At 41.3% G+C, this 19,448-nt stretch overlaps 1 protein-coding gene across 2 annotated transcripts in view; it reads left to right on the top strand.

The window, feature by feature from the left end:
* LOC125330791 (glypican-5-like) overlaps positions 1-19,448 on the top strand; it is a 339,300-nt gene that overhangs the window by 72,190 nt on the left and 247,662 nt on the right. For both annotated transcript variants that reach the window (XM_048314414.1, XM_048314415.1), the window contains exon 3: positions 4,213-4,907. In XM_048314414.1, the coding sequence (XP_048170371.1) occupies positions 4,213-4,907 (695 nt within the window). The remainder of the gene's footprint in view (positions 1-4,212; positions 4,908-19,448) is intronic.

Below are 19,448 nucleotides of genomic sequence, written 5' to 3'. Positions count from 1 at the left end.
CCTGAGACCACATCTGCTGCCTTCCATGTACTGTAAGAAATCTGGGGCTTATGAGATGAAGGCAACCCTGAATGCAGGCTCTCACACCACCATGTATGCACCAGCTCTGTGCCCTTCGCTGAATCCTCCGCTCACGTATTTCCTTGAGCTGATGTTGCTGTTTGTCTTGGAGCCTGACAAACACACCCAGAAAGATTTTTGTGGCAGAAAGAGTGGCAAATTGATGTGTGGTACTTCTGCATCTTTGGTTCTTGTCTGGAGGATAAGGCTGCAGGAGAAAAGGTGGTGGCCTGGAGACAAACTTGGAGAGCTGTTGCACTTGGTTGGACTAAAATAGAGGTGACATCAGTTTAAAAACTCAAGCAGCTATTCCTGCTGAAGGGAGGTTGTGCAAGTTGGTGAATGCAGTGTTTATGTGACATGAGACACTTAATACCTACCTGTTTTTCCACAAATAGATCCCCAGGTGGTGGAAAAATAGAGGAGATATTTGGAAAATGCTGGTACACCAGCATTGAGCAGATTGACACCTTCGTCCTACATCTGTTTCTCCCTGTAGCACTATTCTTTAGCAGAAACGCTTCCATTCTTGCAGCATTTTGTGATATGCAGTGGGTTTAAATCAGGATTAAATCCCACTGAAGGAGTCAGTGGTGTTACAGTGCAGAAGCTGGTGTGAGATAAGTCAGGAATCCTTTGTTATGCTCGTTGCATGAGGTATGGGAGGTGTAGCTGCTGGCTGAAGAGAAGGGAAACGTACTTGTGTCAGGGTGGATGTATTTCTGTCAGAAGGGAGCCTGTGCTCCAAACCAAGCTGTGCCATGCTCGGGATGAATAAGCATGAATGCTATACATGCAGAGCAATGTTTGTCCATCTGTGTGTGTCAGACTGACCATAATCCAGTTCTAGTGCACGTGAGGGCTGGGGAGCAGGCTGGAGGCCCAGCATGTGGACCAGGTTGGCTGCTTGGCCCGGCAGGCTCGGTGCTGCTGCTGGAGCAGCAAACCCAGCGTGGCATCTTGTCAGAACTGGGCTTGTCTCCAGGAGCTCATTTCATAACCCTGGCAGTTGAGATGGGAAGTTTGCAGAGGTGAGCTGTGTTTGATCAGCTGTGTTTGAGTGTCCAGGCACATCAGTGCTGGAGTCAAGTGTTCGCTCAGCATATGATGAACGGTTTGAACAAAATTCTCCCCGTGGAAGGTGATGCTGCCTTTCATTAAGTAGTCACCACTGTGTGTGTTCAAAATTCAAAACTAACTGGTGTTTCACTTTTCCTGTAGTCTTAAATCAAAAAGGGGCTTCTCAGCAACATGGGAACAAACCTTGTTCTCCACCTTCCTGTTTGTTTTAATATGAGTGGAAGACGAAAAACCTCCAAATTTGATTTCTTCATCAGATGTTGGATTATTTCATTTAAGGCTTATTTCTGTTCAGAATTGATATATTTGCAATATATTTCTATGCTGCTGGTAGGGTTTTGTTGAAGCCAAAGGCAGTGAAAGATGATCAAATAATTCTCCGAGTGTATCTTTAGGCTTAGAATTCAGCTTTTTGTGAGTTCATAACTGTCTGAAGTTTGCTGTATTTGACAGCATAAATGAGAAATCTGGTCTTGCAGATAGTGGTAAACCTTCCTTGGGGTTTAGAAACTTTGTACAAAGTACCACACAAAGTGCACTGAAAGGCACATGATTAATCACTTCAGCAGCTCCTGCTCTGCAGAGTCACAACTCAAGCTGTCCATTGTTGCCACATCATTTGACTGCATGAAGCCCCGTTATTTCTGATTTAAAGGTCTAAGAACAGTAATTTGATTGTCTCAAACATCTCTTAATGCCTTAGCAATGAAAAAGCACCTACATATTTCCTTCTGAAATGTAATTGACTGCAGGCATGAGTCACTTTTTGTGTCTGACCAGTGGTGATAAGGAAGCACATGATACCTTACAGGGGTTTGCAGCACATCTATAATCACCAGCAATATTTTTGTGCCATATTTTTGATGTTAGGGCTCTTTTTGCAGGAGGAATGAAGCTATATGCCATTACAATTTTTCCCTTATGTAATGAAAAATAAATGTCATTATTACATACCATGATTTCACACTTGTCTCAGAATAATGCACAGTTTTATTTAATAGCATGCAGAATTTTCACAGTTACGAGGTTTGAAAATAAAATGCTACATGGTTTTCTAACCTAGTATCCCAGGAATCTGCTGAAATCTCTTTTTTTGGGGTATATGTTGTCAGTGGATGTTTTGCTCTTTTGTTTCACTGGGGCTTTTTTTTTCTCAGAAAAATAAGGGCATTAGCACATTCATGAATGAATTTAATTTAGTTTTCAGGTAAGGAGAGCAATGCCTGCAGTTCTGCCTTTATGGATATGGAAGGTAAAGGAAGAGTGTAAGATTGATGGCATTGTAGACAACAGTCCCTGCTCCCATAATTTAATGATAAGCTGAATATCTGTAAGGGAGCATGCATAGGGAGGAAACTTAAACACCTGTTTTTATGTTTTGTAATACTTCTATTGAGTTTTGTAGTATGATAAAAGTGATGTTTTGGTTTCCTTTAGAAATAAAGATAAACACATAGGAGTGATGTGGCGAACAAAAAACCCTTTTAATAGTATGCAGTAGCCCACAACAAACTGCACTACTGTTTAAGTTGCGTCAAGATTTCTATCCTGGATCCAATTTTCAGAATTGTCGTCAGCTCTGAAAGTCTGCTTCAGTCTGAAACTTGGCAAGGTGTTTCTCTGCCAAGAATGTACTGTCATCTTTTTCAACTGAAGTGTATCTGGTTTCTTAATTTCTAGGATTTTATAAGCACTTCCAAAGTATTAGTTGCTGTAATACCAGTGGGAGTGCTGAAGTGATTTTTCTGGCAGAAGGATGCAGCGTGTGTGTGCAAAATACTGATGATTTAATGTACAATGAGATATGCTGTATTATCTGTTTAGCTAAAGCACACTTTGTGGTAAAAGGGGTTGTAATGCTTATCATAACAGGCAAGTCAGTTGCCCAGGGAGCTGTCACAGGGAAGACACGGTGCAGGCTTTGCTGCAGAACTTTGCCAGTGTGTGCTAATCTTGAGTTCTGTATTGTGTCTGCTCCTTTGTGGGGCTGATCTCTGAGCGACTTTAGGCTGTGCTGCAGAGCAGTGAATCGCATGGTGATGTTGTGATGAATGGAGAGTAGGATTAGACCAAAACCCCATTATCTGGCCAGTCCTCAGGAGGTATGGAGTGACAGGTCTCCTGCCTTGACTGGAACTACTTGCTACCCAGAGGAGTGCAAGGATGATTTATGCCAGAGGCTTTTTGTTGGAGAGCTTCCAAAGAAAGCAGTGGGAATGGTGTGGATTACTGTCTTCTGTGTCATTAAAAATAGTCTGGGAAACTGATTCCTTCCTTGTCCTGTCCACGAATTCTAGCACCCCAATCAGTTGTTTGGGTGTATAATACTTACCATGTGCCATTTAAAATGTGTTAACTGTGACACTCCTTAAATACTATTTTTTCTTAGGCCACTCAAAAATGGTGTAGTTAAAGGAGATAATGTTTTCCTGATTTGTTTGTTTCACTTTGGTTTTGGGTCATAGTGGACATGATGTCAAGTCCTCCCCAACCACCGGTTGGTGTCCAGACATGGGCAGTGTTAATGGGGAGAGAATTTATTCACCCAGCATCTTTTCCTTCATCTTGGAGTTGTACTTTGCGAGAAGTGCCTCTCAGCCACCTACTCAAGCACTGTGAAACAAAAGTTTCAGCTTCTGTTTGTAGTGGGTTACCTCACAGTTGAGCTGAGGGATGCTTTGGAAGTGTAACCAGCTGAACTGCCCAAATGCAGTACAAGTTCTAAAAACCATCTTACGCAGCCCTGGCTGGTGCTCCAGCCCTAGCCTGGAATCCGTGCGAGTCCTTTGTGGACTGTGAAGTGTGGATCAGGGTCTGGCTAGGGGGAACACAGTCACCTTTTTAAAGAAAAACTATTGTGTGTTATGTGTTGCCTTTATTATGCACAAGCAATACTTCGGGGTCTCTTTAATCACATTACTGCTGAAAGCTGTATTATCTATTACTGCATTCATATTGCAGATTTCATGTAACTACTGATGTTCCTGTTCAGGACAATGTTATTCCTGTGACTGAGATGTCGGGTGCCTGCCATTAACCTCTAGTTCTTTCTCTCCCCTGCCCCTTTTTTAGAGGCCTTTGAGTCTTTGCTTCGCTTTGCTGAAAACCGCACAAGTTCCCTGTTTGAGACAGCTTACAGACCTATGGCAAAAGAAGCAGCAGAGCCTGTTAAGGAGCTTTTTACAGACATCTCTCTCTACATTCTGGGCGCAGAGACCACAGTGGAAAGTGCAGTACTGCGGTTCTTTGACAGTCTCTTTCCTCTGGTGTATAGCCGGCTAATAAACCCAGGAATTACAGATCTGTCAGAGGACTATACAGAGTGTCTGCGGCTTACAAGGCAAGACATAAATCCTTTTGGACACTATTCTAAAAACATGGTTACAGAGCTGTCAAAATCTCTTTGGGCCAGTAGGATGCTGAGCCAGGCCCTGAGCCTGGGCATTGAAGTGATAAATACTACTGAACACGCCGCTCTGACGAAGGAGTGCAGCAGAGCCCTGGTGAAGATGCAGTACTGCCCACACTGCCAGGGCCTGACGCTCATCAGGCCCTGTGTGGGATATTGTCTCAATGTAATGAGGGGCTGCCTGGCCAGCGTGTCTGAACTGGATGCACAATGGAGGGAGTTTATCTCCACGCTGGAATATCTGACTAATGAAATGGCTGCCTCACACGATCTGGAAATTGCTCTGTCGGGGATCTGGAACTCCATCAACGAGGCCATCCTGCACGCACAGCTGAATGGACCACAGCTCTCTGCTACAGTAAGTGCTCTCTAACTGTTCGCTACTCCCATTTATCAGTTTCCTCATTCGGTGGATAAACATTCAAACAAGTTGGTGTTGTCTTTGCATCAGTTTTTAGTCTTTCACTAGATCTGTGTTTAATAATCCATGCAAACTTTACAGAGAATTATGATGGGGTTCAACAGAGTCTGCTTTGAAATGAAAGGGTTGGGGGGGATTTGTTTCTTTAGAAGGAACCCTGCACAGCAGAGAGCTCTGCCTTGTCTGCACGGTTTTCTAAACAAAAATTTGGGGTGGTCTTTGATAGTAGATATCAATCAAGTGTTACCCTGGCATGTAATTGTAGTGTGTGGGGACATTCTACGGGATTTGGTATAAGGGGTTAGAAGAGTGAGCTTTTAAATAAAGGCAAAAGAATTGACTTCCACAATTTTACAGTCCCTTTATTTTTGTGCTGAGACATCAGGAAGGTAGTACAGTTCTGTAATAAGTACACCTATCATACAGAAGTTGGGAAAGGAGCATGAAAAAATTCAAACCGATTTGGCAGCATTTACATAAGTAAAGGATAAAAATACACTTGAAGTGGAAACGGCTTTGTGAGTGGTGTAAATTAAGGAGGAAAGAACTAGGATGGTAGAACTGTCACATAAATAATAGCAGCATATGACTGGCAGGTGTTCTCTCAAGGTGTTGAAGATTAGACTAGCAATTACTGAAATGATTAATGATGCAGCTGACTACAACTGTATAAAGTTAGCACAACTGTCAGTGGAAAAACATGTAGCAATGTGGCCTTAAGAAGGGTATAAAGACTAATCTAAAAAATGCAGATAGATCTGCCTGTCTTGAAAGTAAGGGAATTCTTGGAGACAACAAATGAGACAGAAATGCACAAATCTAAATATGTAATTTCTGTGTAGAACTTCGATCACCGCATTCTGTAAGAGCAAAAGTAGTCTGGAGGGTCCACAGAAAGAACCTGTGTCAGAGTCTATTCTAAATGAAGGATGTTTTTTTAATAGGAGAAAAATGCTTCTACGTTTGCAGCCTTCCAAAATCCCTAATATTGCAGCTCCCTTCACTGTAGAACACCTGACTGAGCAAGACTTAGTCAGTATAATAAATAAATTATAAAAAAACCTCAACCACTTGTTGTAATCTGATAGAATTTCACTTGTTATGTTTAGTTACAACTCAGTTCATATTGCCTCGGTTTTCCTTTCCTTTTCATGAATGACAAACTTGCTAGTTTATCTGACATCCAAAGATAAACATGAAAAACCTCTATATCCAGGTTCTTGAGCAGTGGATAGTGGGCACTGGAGCCTGTGTGTGCTGCAGGTCTGCATTGTGCTAAAGTCTAGTTGGTGATGTCACGATGTACCCCGTAGAGCAGTGTTAAACTTAGAACGTGTCATGAACAGTGTTCCTGCATCTGCCCCTATTTTCATACAGAAGTTGTTTTTATATGAGTCTAGAAGGGAACCAGAAATCAAAGTACACTACTGCTGTATATTGGTTTTATCTGACTATAGATGGATACCTCTAAAGTCATTGTAGAGCTTCATTGCTGATTACACAGACAAAATGCTAAAACATAACTCTGCATTGCATTTATCAGCCTCATAATTAACGTGCACTTCCTTAGCTTACTGAGGTGTAAAATTCATGATCCAGGTGAATACTGGATAATTATGGATGAACTCAATGAGTGTATTGCTTTTAGGTGATTTGGAAGTAGAATTCTCTCTACAGTGTCTTTCATGCTCAGGATTCTCTTTAAAGATTATTCAAGTGATTTTATTTGGGGACTTCTTAGTTCCCTGGCAATACCTTTAAACAGCTTCCTTCTTCGAAGCATTTGGAATAAGTTCAGAAAATGCTGTTGTGTTTGAAACTCCATTAATTCTTTTTTCCCTGAAGTTATCTTTGCTTTCTCTCATTGGCAGAATCTCCATGTGCAGAAGAAGGTTGTGTATTGTTCTAGGGGCTGCTCAGTAGAATGGCAAAGGATGTTTTCTGTTTGAAAATAAAAACTATGCTTCAGTGTGTGTTACCCTCGATCCTTTCAGTTGTCTGTAGAGTAAGATTATATTTGGAAGACAGAGCATGTTTCACTACTTAAACGAGCATTCATCTGATCCTGGTTTAAAATTTTCCTGATTAGTTACAGAGGGATAACCATTATTTAGAAAATTGAGCCTAATTAAGCCGTATTTTCTTCTCTGAAGAACTGGAAAGGAGTTCAATCCCCAGGTTCAGGATTTCTGGCTGGAGATGAGTTCTGAAAATGCAGGCTGTGGTTCTCAATTACTCTGGGGCCATTTGATTTGTACCCAATGTGTTTACGGGATTCTTTCTTTTCCCCAGAAAAGATATCTTCTCTTTTCCTTTCCTAAGTGTTTGGAGACCTTTTTTTGCTCATGCAGTGTACTCTCCAGCTTCTGCAAAAGTGGAAATGTTCAACTTAGGTACAGTTTCCATTACAAATGCAGTAATTGGTTTCATTCAATTATAATGGAAAACTCATCCAGGAAAACAGAGCACTCCTAGTCATCTTCATTTGTCCCGAGGCAGCCTTAATTAATGCGCCTGCCCTTTTAGGAAACATTTTACATTTTTAATAGACAATATGGCTAAAAATTAGGGTTCTTTTTTTCTCTTGTTGCCTGCCTGGATGATAATGAATAATGGAAAGTTAGATTATGTTTTCTTTAAAATGGGGAAGGGGTGAAATAAACCAATAAAGCACTTAGGATACTTTGCTCAAATGAGGTGCAGTCAATTGATATTAAATCTAAAAATAAAAATCCTATTTGTATGAGGAGTGCATAACTTAAGGAGAGTGGCCTCTGCTGATCTCGTCCATTACAGCCAAGAGAATTGCCTGATTTGCTGGGATAGCAAGTGTGAAAGGTCACCTTTAAGATATTGGTAATCTCTCCTCAGATTCCTGGGGAATGTGCCATGCCATTTGTTCAATGATGCTGGCTTGCATCCAGCTTGCTTAACCTAATGCAAGCCAGCCCCAGTCTGCAGCACCAGCAATCATCATCATTGCTTTCATCTGCTCAATCTAATTGTCTTTCTCCTGGTAGGAGCCCTGACTGCCTCGTGGTGCCAGCTACACACACACCAACTTGGTTTAACCTTCCTTACAATTTTCCTCTTTGTTTATTTCTTTTTCTGTCTTTGTGTTTTAAAACTGATCTCCTTTTTCATGTGTTCAGTTTACTTTATTGCTGTACAAACTCTGTATTTATGCATCATTTCTGACGTTTTCAAAGTGAAAGTAAACTATTCTCAACTAAAATGCAGAGAGGAGCAGGAGGAGAGGCATGTGTGTGGTTGCTGGCACTTCAGGCAGATGTATCAGCAGGTGGGGTAACAAACACTGCCCACACTCCCTGGAGCCAAATCCCAGTGAGGTGTTCCCATTGCTTGTGTAGGGCCAGCAGGGACTTGCAGTCCAACTCCAGCAGGTTGTGTATGGGGATGGGTGTTGGAAACAGAGTAAGAGGTAAGGAAGATTTCTGTTGGGTCAGAAATGGCTGGAATCTGACCAGTCCCACCAACTACAAGTGTGCACCTCTGCTGATACACAGGACATATCTGAGTGCTTCAGTTTGGGCCTTCAGTGAGGCTTGGCCATCTTGCCCCCACAGTGGCACTGCTGCTTCTGACAGGCACCCACGATCTGTGGGATGGGTTTCCTGCTGGACCAATGGGCACTCACGAGTTGCTGCCCTGCTCAGGCACAGACTTCCTTTAGCTTTGCCAGCTCATGGTTACAGAGATTCCCCTTTCCTGTCTCTGGAACAGAATCCCTTTGCCTGCCTGCCCACATGGTGGGAAATGCAAAGGGGATGTGTGTTAGCAGAATATTTGGAATGTGGGAAGGGACATACTTCTCTCTGTTCTTGCTGCAAGAAGTTCATAAGCATAAAGTATTTATCTTGTTGCTAATGTTGTAATGGCTGAAAAAGCATTAAATGAGGAGAACGTAAAAAGCCACAGACCTGTTATTTTTAGAATGGATAACTGTTAGGCAAGAGCAGAGTCCAACATACTGTGTTTTGTGATTTTAGGAGTAATAAAAGCAAAACCTAATAAAAGGCTTGATAGGGATTATAAAACCGAGATATGATCAGAGATTAAGCATTAGGAGAAAGCAGAAAGATGTGCCTTGAGGCAGTTAATTTCTTGGAGACAAGCTCACCAGTTAATGTGATAAAAATGATATAAAAAAGTGATAGAAGAATAAACTTTGGGAAGAGGAGCAGATAGAGGAAGGAGAAATACAGGAAGGGAGGGGTGTTTAAGATGCAAGATGCACAGAATTGCAGGAGTGTCAGGAAGCACAGAAATAGTGGTTGTGATCAAAATCAGATCAGAATCAATGACAACCTTTCTACAAGTTGTGAAGACATCAAGGAGAAGGATGGATAATATTGAGAAAAGATCCACTAAATACCAGTTGTATTTTAAAGGGACTGGTTTCAGGTTGTAATGAAAGAGACTCTCTGACGCCTATTTTTGGCAGATCATTTGAGTGTTGTTTCTTAAAAGTTCGTGTGGCTCAGAAGAAATGCAAGAAAGGCATGAGAAGGTGAAAGCTTCTAGCAAGGACTCTCTCTTGTCCTCACTGACAAAGAAAATTATAGACAAAGGAGTTGGGCTTTCCATGCCTGTCCAACCATTTCTGCTGTGGTCCTTTGCAATTAGGGATGTCATTGGAACCTGGGAGGCAAATTACACAGAATTAACAGCAAACTAGAACTTAGGGGAGTTTAAAAAAAAAATGAACAGAAAATACATATAGATAGATGGTTGTTCTTGGTGGCTGGTTGATCAATCTCCTCCCATCAGTGGGTTTAAATGTTGCATTTAACCAGATGATGATCTGCTGAGGAGCAGCACAAAGTACCTTTACACTGAACAAGCAAACCATATAGATATTTCCTAGGTTCAAGTTAAGGATAGAAGAGGGCATCTGCCTGTGAAAGAATATACTTGGGGTGTCCTGGAACGCCTGTGTTACTGCAGTGGCCTTGAGCCAGAACTTACAGGGGAGGGGCCTTTGGGGAAAACAAATATTAAAAGCTTACTATAAATTTTCTGGTAAAAATTCAACAGCATCAGGAAGGCTTATGGAAAATAACTCAGTTGTCTTAAATTATTAGGAGTGCAGGGGAAAAAAAAAATCCTGAACAATAAAAGACTCAAGATCTGTTAAACAGTCACCTTTAGGGAAAGAAAAGCTTAGAGAAAAGAGTGCCAAATTTGCAGCAGCAGGAGATTGATGCACAGTAACCTTACAAATTTGAAAGGGAAGCAGCAGTACTATGAACAAAATAACTTTGTGCTGAGTGAGTTCACAGCAACAAAGAGTTTCTGCCAGCCAGTAATGAACTACTTGATTAATGACATTGAATGGCATCATAAAACACTCCTGGAGACTTTGGAGAACACTCAGAGCTGAACTCAGGTGTTTCCTTCCTGCAAGTTTTCCAATTCAAATGATCAACACCAGCTGTCAATAAGTATAAAAACTGTACTTAGCAGAGGTTAAAGCAGTATATTCAATTCCTTGTGGTTAGATTGCAGAAAACAACTGTAAAAATGGACAGGGGAAGTTATGTTTGTGCAGTATTTGCACTAGAAACGTTACTTTAAATGGCATTTTGCTTTTTCTAAGCACTTAGCAGGAAACCTCCTCTGAAAACAGAAACCGGAAGAACAGTCAGCTGTGATGAGGTTTCTGCTCAAGGTCTCCAAGCAGCCCTGTCTGATTTAGCAGCAATTTTAGCAGTCCTGGTATGTTTGGTTCTCATGAACCCGGGTTATGTGATCGTACATCAGGTTCAAATCCTTTGCGAATCCTAGGGCAGGAGGATTCCCTTTAGAAGCCAGGGGAATTGCCCCAAGGGCACACCTTGTAATGACCTATTTCTGTGGGAAAGGTAAGAGGATGGCTTTCACAGTGCTGTAAAACATGCAAAAATAAGTCTGCATTAAATTTTTGGTTTATTTCTCTTGGGCTTTATACTCATTAAGATACTGCTCTCACCTTATGGGCAGTTACGGGTGAGTTTTTAAAAAGCAGCAGTGGGACTACGTATCTGGAATCAACTGAATTTCATGGAGTGTAAGCATCTAATTCTTGCAGTCAGCTTTGTAAGTCTTGCCACGTGCAATTTGCTTGATTTAAAAGCATTTCGACACTTGAGTACTGTAGAAGTATTTCTGGAAATAATCATCTAAATTGTTTAATGCATTTGCCTTATTTCCATCTGTTACAGAAGTCCTCTGGAGAATTAGAGCTCATGTAGCCTTGAGCAGCTCTCTAAGGGGACACAAGGAGCTTTCTGGCCCCTGTTGGTTAATGACAGTTCTCTTCCATGCAGGTGTTTGATAGCACAGAGTAGCCTGATTTCCTGGTGGTAAGGATCATCTCATCTGTAGCGATGGAACTGCTTGAAATTTAGTATTTGTGTCAAAATGAAGTAGGTTAAATTGAAATACATATTTCCAAAAATATTATCAAGTGGAGCAGGAATGAAGAAACACCATGTAATTACAATTGAGTTAGTTCTGAGAATATTTACTGGGTATTATTCAGCTGTCATGTTGTTTGACTAAACATGTAGCTAAGAATTGGATGTGATGTAAACTGTATAGCCTTAAGTTGCTTTTGCAGAAGTGATGATTCATTTGCATGGATGTGTCTCTTCATCCCCAAAAGCATTCCTTCACAAGGCCCATCTTGCCTCCCAACGGGCTGCTGACTTGCTGATAGTGCTTAACCACACTATTAATGAGTTGTTAATCTGTAGTAAGATAAAAAGCTCTTTTCTGCCTGGTGGAGCAGTATTCAAGTTCTACTTTTCATCCCCTAAATCTTGGATTTTGTGTAAACACATAACCTAAAGGGCTTATGTTAAACATTGATATCAGTGGAACTGATGGATGTAGCTTTTTACCTGCTTTTGATCTGAGACCAGCTTTATCTGTGATTAACCCTTTGTGGTTAATTACTGTGATTAAGGTTTTGAGAATGATAGTGACTTAGGGGTAGTGTCTTTTGACAAAGGCTTCTGTCTTTGAGAGGGATGACAGCATCATTATTTTTCCTGCTTACAATCAAGATACACTTGTTTGGCCTAATCTTATTGCCAGAGTGTTTGTAGAAAATGTGTGAGGTATTTGTGTATGTTTGTGGGGTCCCAGAAACGCTGTTAAGTGAATGTTTTCCGGAGATGTGCATGCATGCTGGTTCAAACCAGATGAAATTGTGCATGATTCAGGTGCTGCTTCTGCATTACATATGCTCATGTATGCTGTAGGGCCAGATGTAGAGAGTAAGGACAGTGGGTTAATGATAAGGCCAAGAAACAGTGTTGTAAAAAATGAATTTGAAAAAAAGAAAATCACTCCATATTATGGATACTGTCTGTATTTAGGGAAGATAATTTAGGGGTGATAGATTCCTGAAAGATAAGTTTTATTACTTCCTTGTTGTTTTCTTTAAGCTTGAAAACAATGATACCCCATTGATGTTCATTCTAAATACATCCTTAAAAGTGCATGGTTGATGAAGCAAGTGTCCTTGGCCGTTGCAGGGCTGTTCAGCCTGTCCCTCTGTGATGTTCAGTGCTGTCAAGACTAACACAGGCATCCACAAGCACTTGTGCACACACTGACAAACACAGCCCACTGCTTTTCTTCATACCTTCAAAGCTGTGTCTTTTCTAGTGTGGATAATCAACTCAGCTCTAAAAGTCCAGCAGCTATTTTTGTTTAGTAAGAATGAACTCATGAGTTCTACTATGAACTTGAGTTTACTTTTTCTCAGGGCCATGTATCAGCATGATATGGCCACTTTTTCTCAAAGCAGCTGCTTTGCTTCACTTTGTTTTACAAATCGAGGCTCTGGAATTTTTCAGCACCACCTTATGGTTCCTAGAGAATTAGGTCCTGGGAACTTCAGCAGCAAGTATAATTAAAAGTAAACCCCAGAGTCATAAGCTGTGTTAAATATGGTGAGAATGATGCTTGTTTTCCCCCCAAAGCTGAAAATGCTAAAGGATACCTTCACGCTAATGTATGTCCTGTTTGACTTTAGCTCCATGCTGTAGAAGAGGAGGATGTGCCCAAGGCAGGATATGAGCTCCAGAATACAAGGCCTGTCAGAGCCATAATCATAAACCTGCCAAGAGAGAACAGTTGTAATTTCACAGAGCCAGGGTTGTCACTGAGCACTCTCTATCTTCCCTGGAATATGAGTCTGGTGTCAGCGCTTCACCATTATTAGAGTTGAAAGATGAAGGACGTAAATATGGTAAGAGTCCAGGATTTTGCTTGAAGCACAGCACTGAGCAAGGCAATCAATGGTTGGGATAATATTTATGGAAATGATGATACTCAAGATGACAGATGATGTGCTTAGTGTTTCAACGAGAGTTGTGTACACTTTATTCATTGTTTCTACTTCTTTCTTTTTTATTCTATGCACTTATTGTAAGCCTCCCCAGATAGTGGAAGTCATCTGCTGAAATTGTTATTTTTTATTATGAAATCAATTTAAACTACTAAAGAGAAATTAGATGTGCAGGTTCTTTTTACAAACCTGACTTTCTGTATTGTGGTTTGTTAAATATGATGAATTTTGTAGCTGCATTGCTTTAGAATTTTGGTACTTCTGTTTGTTGTGGTTAATTTTTTGTCTTATAAATTAACAAGGCATCAAACAATGAAGTTGGAGTGTTGCCGGGTTGGGGTCTAGACCCTGGTAAAAAATGCAGCTCGAGCATATTGGCAGCGAGGCTGCTTGTTATTCATTGTAAGGCGTCTGGCTATGGGGGTGTTAGATGTTTGACAGCATTGAATAGATTCCAGTCAGCCATACAAACTACCTCCACTGAAGTGGAAAGGACCATAAAATTGTTTTAGCAACAGCTAATTCTCCTGAGTCTTTTAAGGCTTTTTTTTCCCTTATTTTTTCTTTAACCATTTGGTTGCCAGTAGAGGATTTGCCAATTTAAACAATAAATCTTCCCGGATTCGTTTCATTTTTAAGATAGTTAAGAAAGCTTTTCATTGATTTTTGCATTTAGCATAATTTAGATTTTGGGGGAAAAATGACCAAAAACCCCAAACAAACACCAGCCATCTAAAGTATACCTTGAGCAATGTTACATTTCTTTGAATATAAAAACTGAACTATAACGTAACTCTTAGCACTGTTTTTTCTACCAATAACTTCAGGTCCTGTTTTTATCAACAAGGTATTTGAGGGCTAATCTGTTAACTTGTAGGTATTTGTTTCATGTCCCTGCTCACCTTTTAGGTGCTGCAGTGCCACACAAGCTTGGTGCTGCAGGTTCTTGTACAAACAGCTTAGGGCGTTGTCTTTTCAATCTCCAGCTGAAGATGTCTGTTAATTCTTCTATCTTTACTTTGAATTCCTTTGATTTTTTTTCTTCTAAGTAGCTTAGTCTGTGGATTCGGTGTGTGAAAGAACATGAAAATGTTTTTACCTGTCAAATATTTCATATTGTAAGTGCTGGCTGCCTCACAGTGTGCCATAGTTCAGTCGTGAACTGTAGTTATGTCTGGCAGACACAGTGACAATAGTATTGGATTATACCAAGGGAAGATGAAGAGTGAGGATCCTCAGCTGTTACAGCTTCATTGAAGGGACTTACAGGAACCTGGGGATAATGTTCAGTTTTTCCATTTATCTGAGTGCAAGGCTGCAACCTTCTGACATTAGATGGGGCATGAGATTCGAGTGAAAAGCCAGTTGGTTCTCTTGTGACCTTGTGCCCCAGAAGAGGCTGCCCCTTGTGAAGACCTGTGTCTTGTACACTGGGAAAAACGACAGATTTCATCCAGCTGAGTACAAACTTTCCTTTTCCTCTCCTGTTTCCCTGTAATTATTCAGTTAGGTTAACATTAATTAGAAAAGTTGAGAAAAAACCGCCATTACCAGCATTTGGTCTTACGCTTGAAATGCTGTAATGCTTCCTAGCTGTCCTAGGGAGGCACTGGGGAGCAGCAGCAGCATCAGCACATGGTGCTGCTCTGAGTCAGGGCTGAAATGGTCATATTGTGAATAAACCTAGGGCACAGCCTGGAAACAGGAGCCTGGTGACTCATGAGCTGTTGTCCCCTTCTGTGGTAGACAAGGTGGAAAGCCCTGGTGATTTTGTTGTGCTTCTCTAGGCTTTTATGAATTGTAGTGAAGCTTTACTTATTTTTTATTCTTCTAGTCCATCTATACAAAACCTTCACTGAGTTTTCCTTTAGTCCGCCTCTGACTATATAAACCAGAGAAGTCAGCATAGTTTATATAAGGGAAAATGGAACTATAAATGGTAGTTATTGAATTTGTTGTACCTGCATTTAGAGAAGACCTGCCTTTCCTTTTAAATACTTGAAGCCCAGAGAGATATGTGGCCTTTTTAAGGCTTCATCCCTCGTGTGCTGCAGCCAAATGCTTTCTGCAGCCATGGGACCAAGCGGAGCAAGTGTCTGCCCTGACCAGCTTAAGGGGACTCTGCTCAGAGCAAAATTTACCATTTATATGGAAAGGGACACAAATTTTGTTGTCTGTGATATCAAGCAAGTGTTGGCTCATATGTCACTAACTGGACATACTATAAAATACCTGATTTTTCAAGTTGGGACAGGGCCTGAACATTCTGACAGCTGTGTTACGTCTGAGTTACTGGCAGTCACCAACACAACTTCCAAAGCTTATTTTTTACAATGGTAGGAGCCTCTGTCTCCTTACCTGAAGGGTATATTGGTACCTCTAATCTCTGTTTCTTTGCAAACCTCCTCTGCTCTACACTATCCCCTGTAGTCGTTTTCTGGGAGATCAAACAGTTTTAATCCTCTCTAATGAAATTGTGTTGCTTTATTGCAGACCTGTGGCTCATGAGCTTGTGAGCCACGGCAACATGTGAATCCTCATTTTCCCAGAGGTGAGCCTCATTGTTGCAGAGTTCCCTAGAAGGCATTTACTGCTGGAAATACTAATAAGGAGCGGAGGATAGGGGAAAGAGAAAAAATACAGTAATTTCTAGACTGTCTGTTTCAAGCGTTCAAGTCTGTGCTTCGTTCTGTGTAGTTGGAGTGGAATCAGGAGTGGAGTTTGAAAGATGAGCACAGGGTCCTGGTGTGTTGGACTGGCAGGAGGCAGCAGGAAACTGGATGTACAGGAAGAGGATTGAGGGGCAGACGTCTGTCTGGATAGTGAAGAGGCGATTGGGGCATTTCTGTCCATCGGTGTGCCCTTACAGAAGGACACTTCTTTGCTCACGTGGTATCACAGTGGAAGTAATCAAAGATGTGCCCATATTTGTTTGAAAGGTCCATTGGCCCTTTTTAGGGAGATGTCCATACTTTTCCCCCTGTTTTCTTTCTTTGCCAATGCTTTTTTTTAAAAAACTTCACTCAATAAGACAGTTTGCTTTGACTCACCGCTGTACTTGATGTATGGAGTTTACCCTTGGTTCTCATTCCTAATATGCTCTCTATATTTTAATTACATACTTTCCCCCATTTTTTTCTAGTGAGTGTGACACTGCTGCCTTCTGTGGAGGCAAGAGGAAATAATCCCTTTGTGCTTTGTACTAACCCAGGCTGTCACACTCGAATGTGGCACTAGAGCAGGGACATGCAGAGCTTGATGGATTTTTACCTTCTCATTTTTACGTACCAAGAGTTGGAACTCATCTGCCAGCAGCAGAACGGACAACAAACATTTCCAAACAAGCAGCAGAGAACAGCCCTGGGCCTGGGGGCAGCTGGAATTGGCTGTGTCTGGGGCACAGGGCAGCCCCTTCCCCTCACAGAGACCCTCCCACCACCCCCAGCCAGCGCTGGGCACTGGCACCTGACACAGATGGAAATTTGGGGAGAAGGAGCTCAGACTCGAGGAGCACATCTTCTAGGGAATAGAAGATTGCAGGAAGAAGTTAAGGCAAATTCTCAGGAATTGTACATCATGTCTGGGAAAGCCTTTGTTTGTGACAGGAATTTGTCATTTGTGTTTCTGAACTGCCGGACATTGGCAGAAGGGGGGAGAGGCACATACGAAGAACTGAAACAGGGATTTCAAGTAATAGACAAATTACACTATTCATAGAATGAGACAGGCAGTGGTTTTGGGAGAATCTTGTTTGTGTGGAAAGAAAAAAGGGCTAACCCAGGAGAAAGAGATGTAGAAGAATATGGAAGCAAAGCAGTGGGAAAGGAATGTACGAAATTGAGACAAAAGACATGGAAAAGAGCTAGAAAAACAATTATGGAAACCCTTCCCCTTCCCCCCTGTATTTGTAGAGTCAAAGAACTGGAATGTGTTTTAAGATTATATAAATGATAGTTTTTGCTGACTGGAGGAAGGTGTCAATAGATGGTCTGGCCTGGCTGGTCTTACAAGCCATGAAGCAATATAAACTGGTTTCACTTGGGCTGTTCTGAGAAAACGAGTTCAACACAACAGGGGAGACAGTTCCAGCAGCAGCACGGCCATGTTTACAGGTCTCCTCCTCAGCCAGGCTTAGCAACCTGACCCGTGTTATACAGAGAGAGTTGTGCAAAGTTATGGGAGCAGAGCACTGCTCTGTTGTCCCCTCACTGTGATGGCACCCCAGGCAGTGGTTTTCCTTTCCCAGTGCTGCTTGGCTGCAGTGCTGGGTTTTCCAGTAAGGCACAAGACATTGTATGTGATGGATTTCCTTTTAAACCCTGGGGGAAAGGGTGTCACATCAGCCAGCTCTCGGGGTGCACAGATTCATCTAGAGAAGTCTTTTCAGTGCTTGTATTCCAGTTACTTGCCTCCTTTTTTGTCAATTTGGAGTGCTGGTGAGGACTTAACCTCAGTATTGTCTGTCTTGCCGTTAGAGTGTCCTGCTTGGTTAATCCTACCATTTCAAGCTGGTTTTAGCCATATTTTGCCTATGCTAGAGGATGCTTGGCTGGATTAATCTGTGTGTGAGTTCTCCAGAGCAGTCAGCCTGACCTTCTCAGGTGTGCCCTTCCATGCTGCCGATAGCTGGAGAGGGACAGGAGTGTGTGAATGACCACACACGCCCTTGCACACCCACACAGCGGCAGATCTTCAGGGCTTTTGGTCAGTTTCTTTTGCTCTTCTCCCATTAATTGGTTCTATGTGTTCTACAAAAAAGGCACTTTGTGTTTTGTTGGTTTTTTTGTGAGGTATGTGATGCATTACTCTGCAAGCTTTAATCATTAAGTATATACAATTTATACTTCTCCATGTCTAAACTTGCCCAGAATATGTCCTCAATTGTGGGGCTTCATCCTTGATGGAATTATGAAGTCAGCTTCTTGCAGGATCTGAGCTGCTCCATTGATAGACTCTGAATTTTGATATGAGCTTAATTCTTCATGATAATTAGTTGAACTGACATTTATCATGATCTGAAAGTGAAAAAGAATGGCTTGTTCATTATAATTAACTATGAAAATATGTAATCAGTCCATGATTCTATTTTGAGACTACATGTAGTGACCCAGGATTTCCAAGTCATAAGATGTGATACACTTAAAAAAGTCTTTTCATGTTTCTCCCCAGTGCATATGATCCCATGAAAATGTTTCATCACTTCTTTACAGTATTCTATAGAATAAATACAATTTTTTGACATCAGACTCCAAAGAAGTTGACTTTGTCCCATCATTACTTTGTGCACTAACGAGTGAGTGAGACTTGAAGTACTAGCTTGTCATTGCAAGGTCTGAGTGGTTCCAGTTTTCCTTGTGTACACTGTAAAATGCTTTTTTGAAAGGTTAGGGACAGAACAATAAAGTCTATGCCTCACTGGTTTGTTGGCAAAGATCTCATGACCACTTTTGCTTTTGAGCATCTAAATTTTATTGAGCTAAGCCATAAGACAGTAAATTCTTTATCATTTTTGGGTTGGTTTGTTTTTTTTTTTTCCCTCCACATTTCTTAAAATTTCTGAGGAAAATTTCTCCAACGACGTACACTTGCTCAAGCAGCAGAAGGGAAAATAAGATTTTAAAATTTGCTTGGATTTCATAACCTTCAAGGCTGTTGTGGCCTTGCAGAGGGTGTGGGATAGAGCCCAGTCCTGCTCCGTTCCCCACCTGCCCTTGTGGGTATCCTCCACATGGCCACAGTGGCCACTGTGTCCCCTCTTCAGCCTTGTCCCACCCAGCCATTGCTACCAACTGGGAATGGTGGGAAGGTGTGATATACAGACGGCTTTCCTACAAAATTCCTGAACCCAAACTATCTCTTGCTTTGTTTTTTGAAGCTGATTATCTTTGGGTATAAAAATTTAGGGTTATTCTAGGGTCATTTCTCGCCGACACATTGGTCATGATTAGAAAAATAATCTCTTTTTGAGTGATTTGAGTGGTTTTGCTCAAGTGTTTGCTTCTGAAGTTTTTTTTCCAAGTACTCCCTTATTTTCCTTTTTTTTTCATCTTAGAGTTTTAGATTTTTAAAATATACGGAGAAAAATTACATACTGAAAGTGTAAACGATCCAATGCT

This window comes from Corvus hawaiiensis, chromosome 10, assembly GCF_020740725.1.
Source record: "Corvus hawaiiensis isolate bCorHaw1 chromosome 10, bCorHaw1.pri.cur, whole genome shotgun sequence".
NCBI classification, from domain to species: Eukaryota; Metazoa; Chordata; class Aves; order Passeriformes; family Corvidae; genus Corvus; species Corvus hawaiiensis.
The sequence above is the reverse complement of the archived record's forward strand: the minus strand, read 5'-3'. Positions and strand labels throughout refer to the sequence as shown.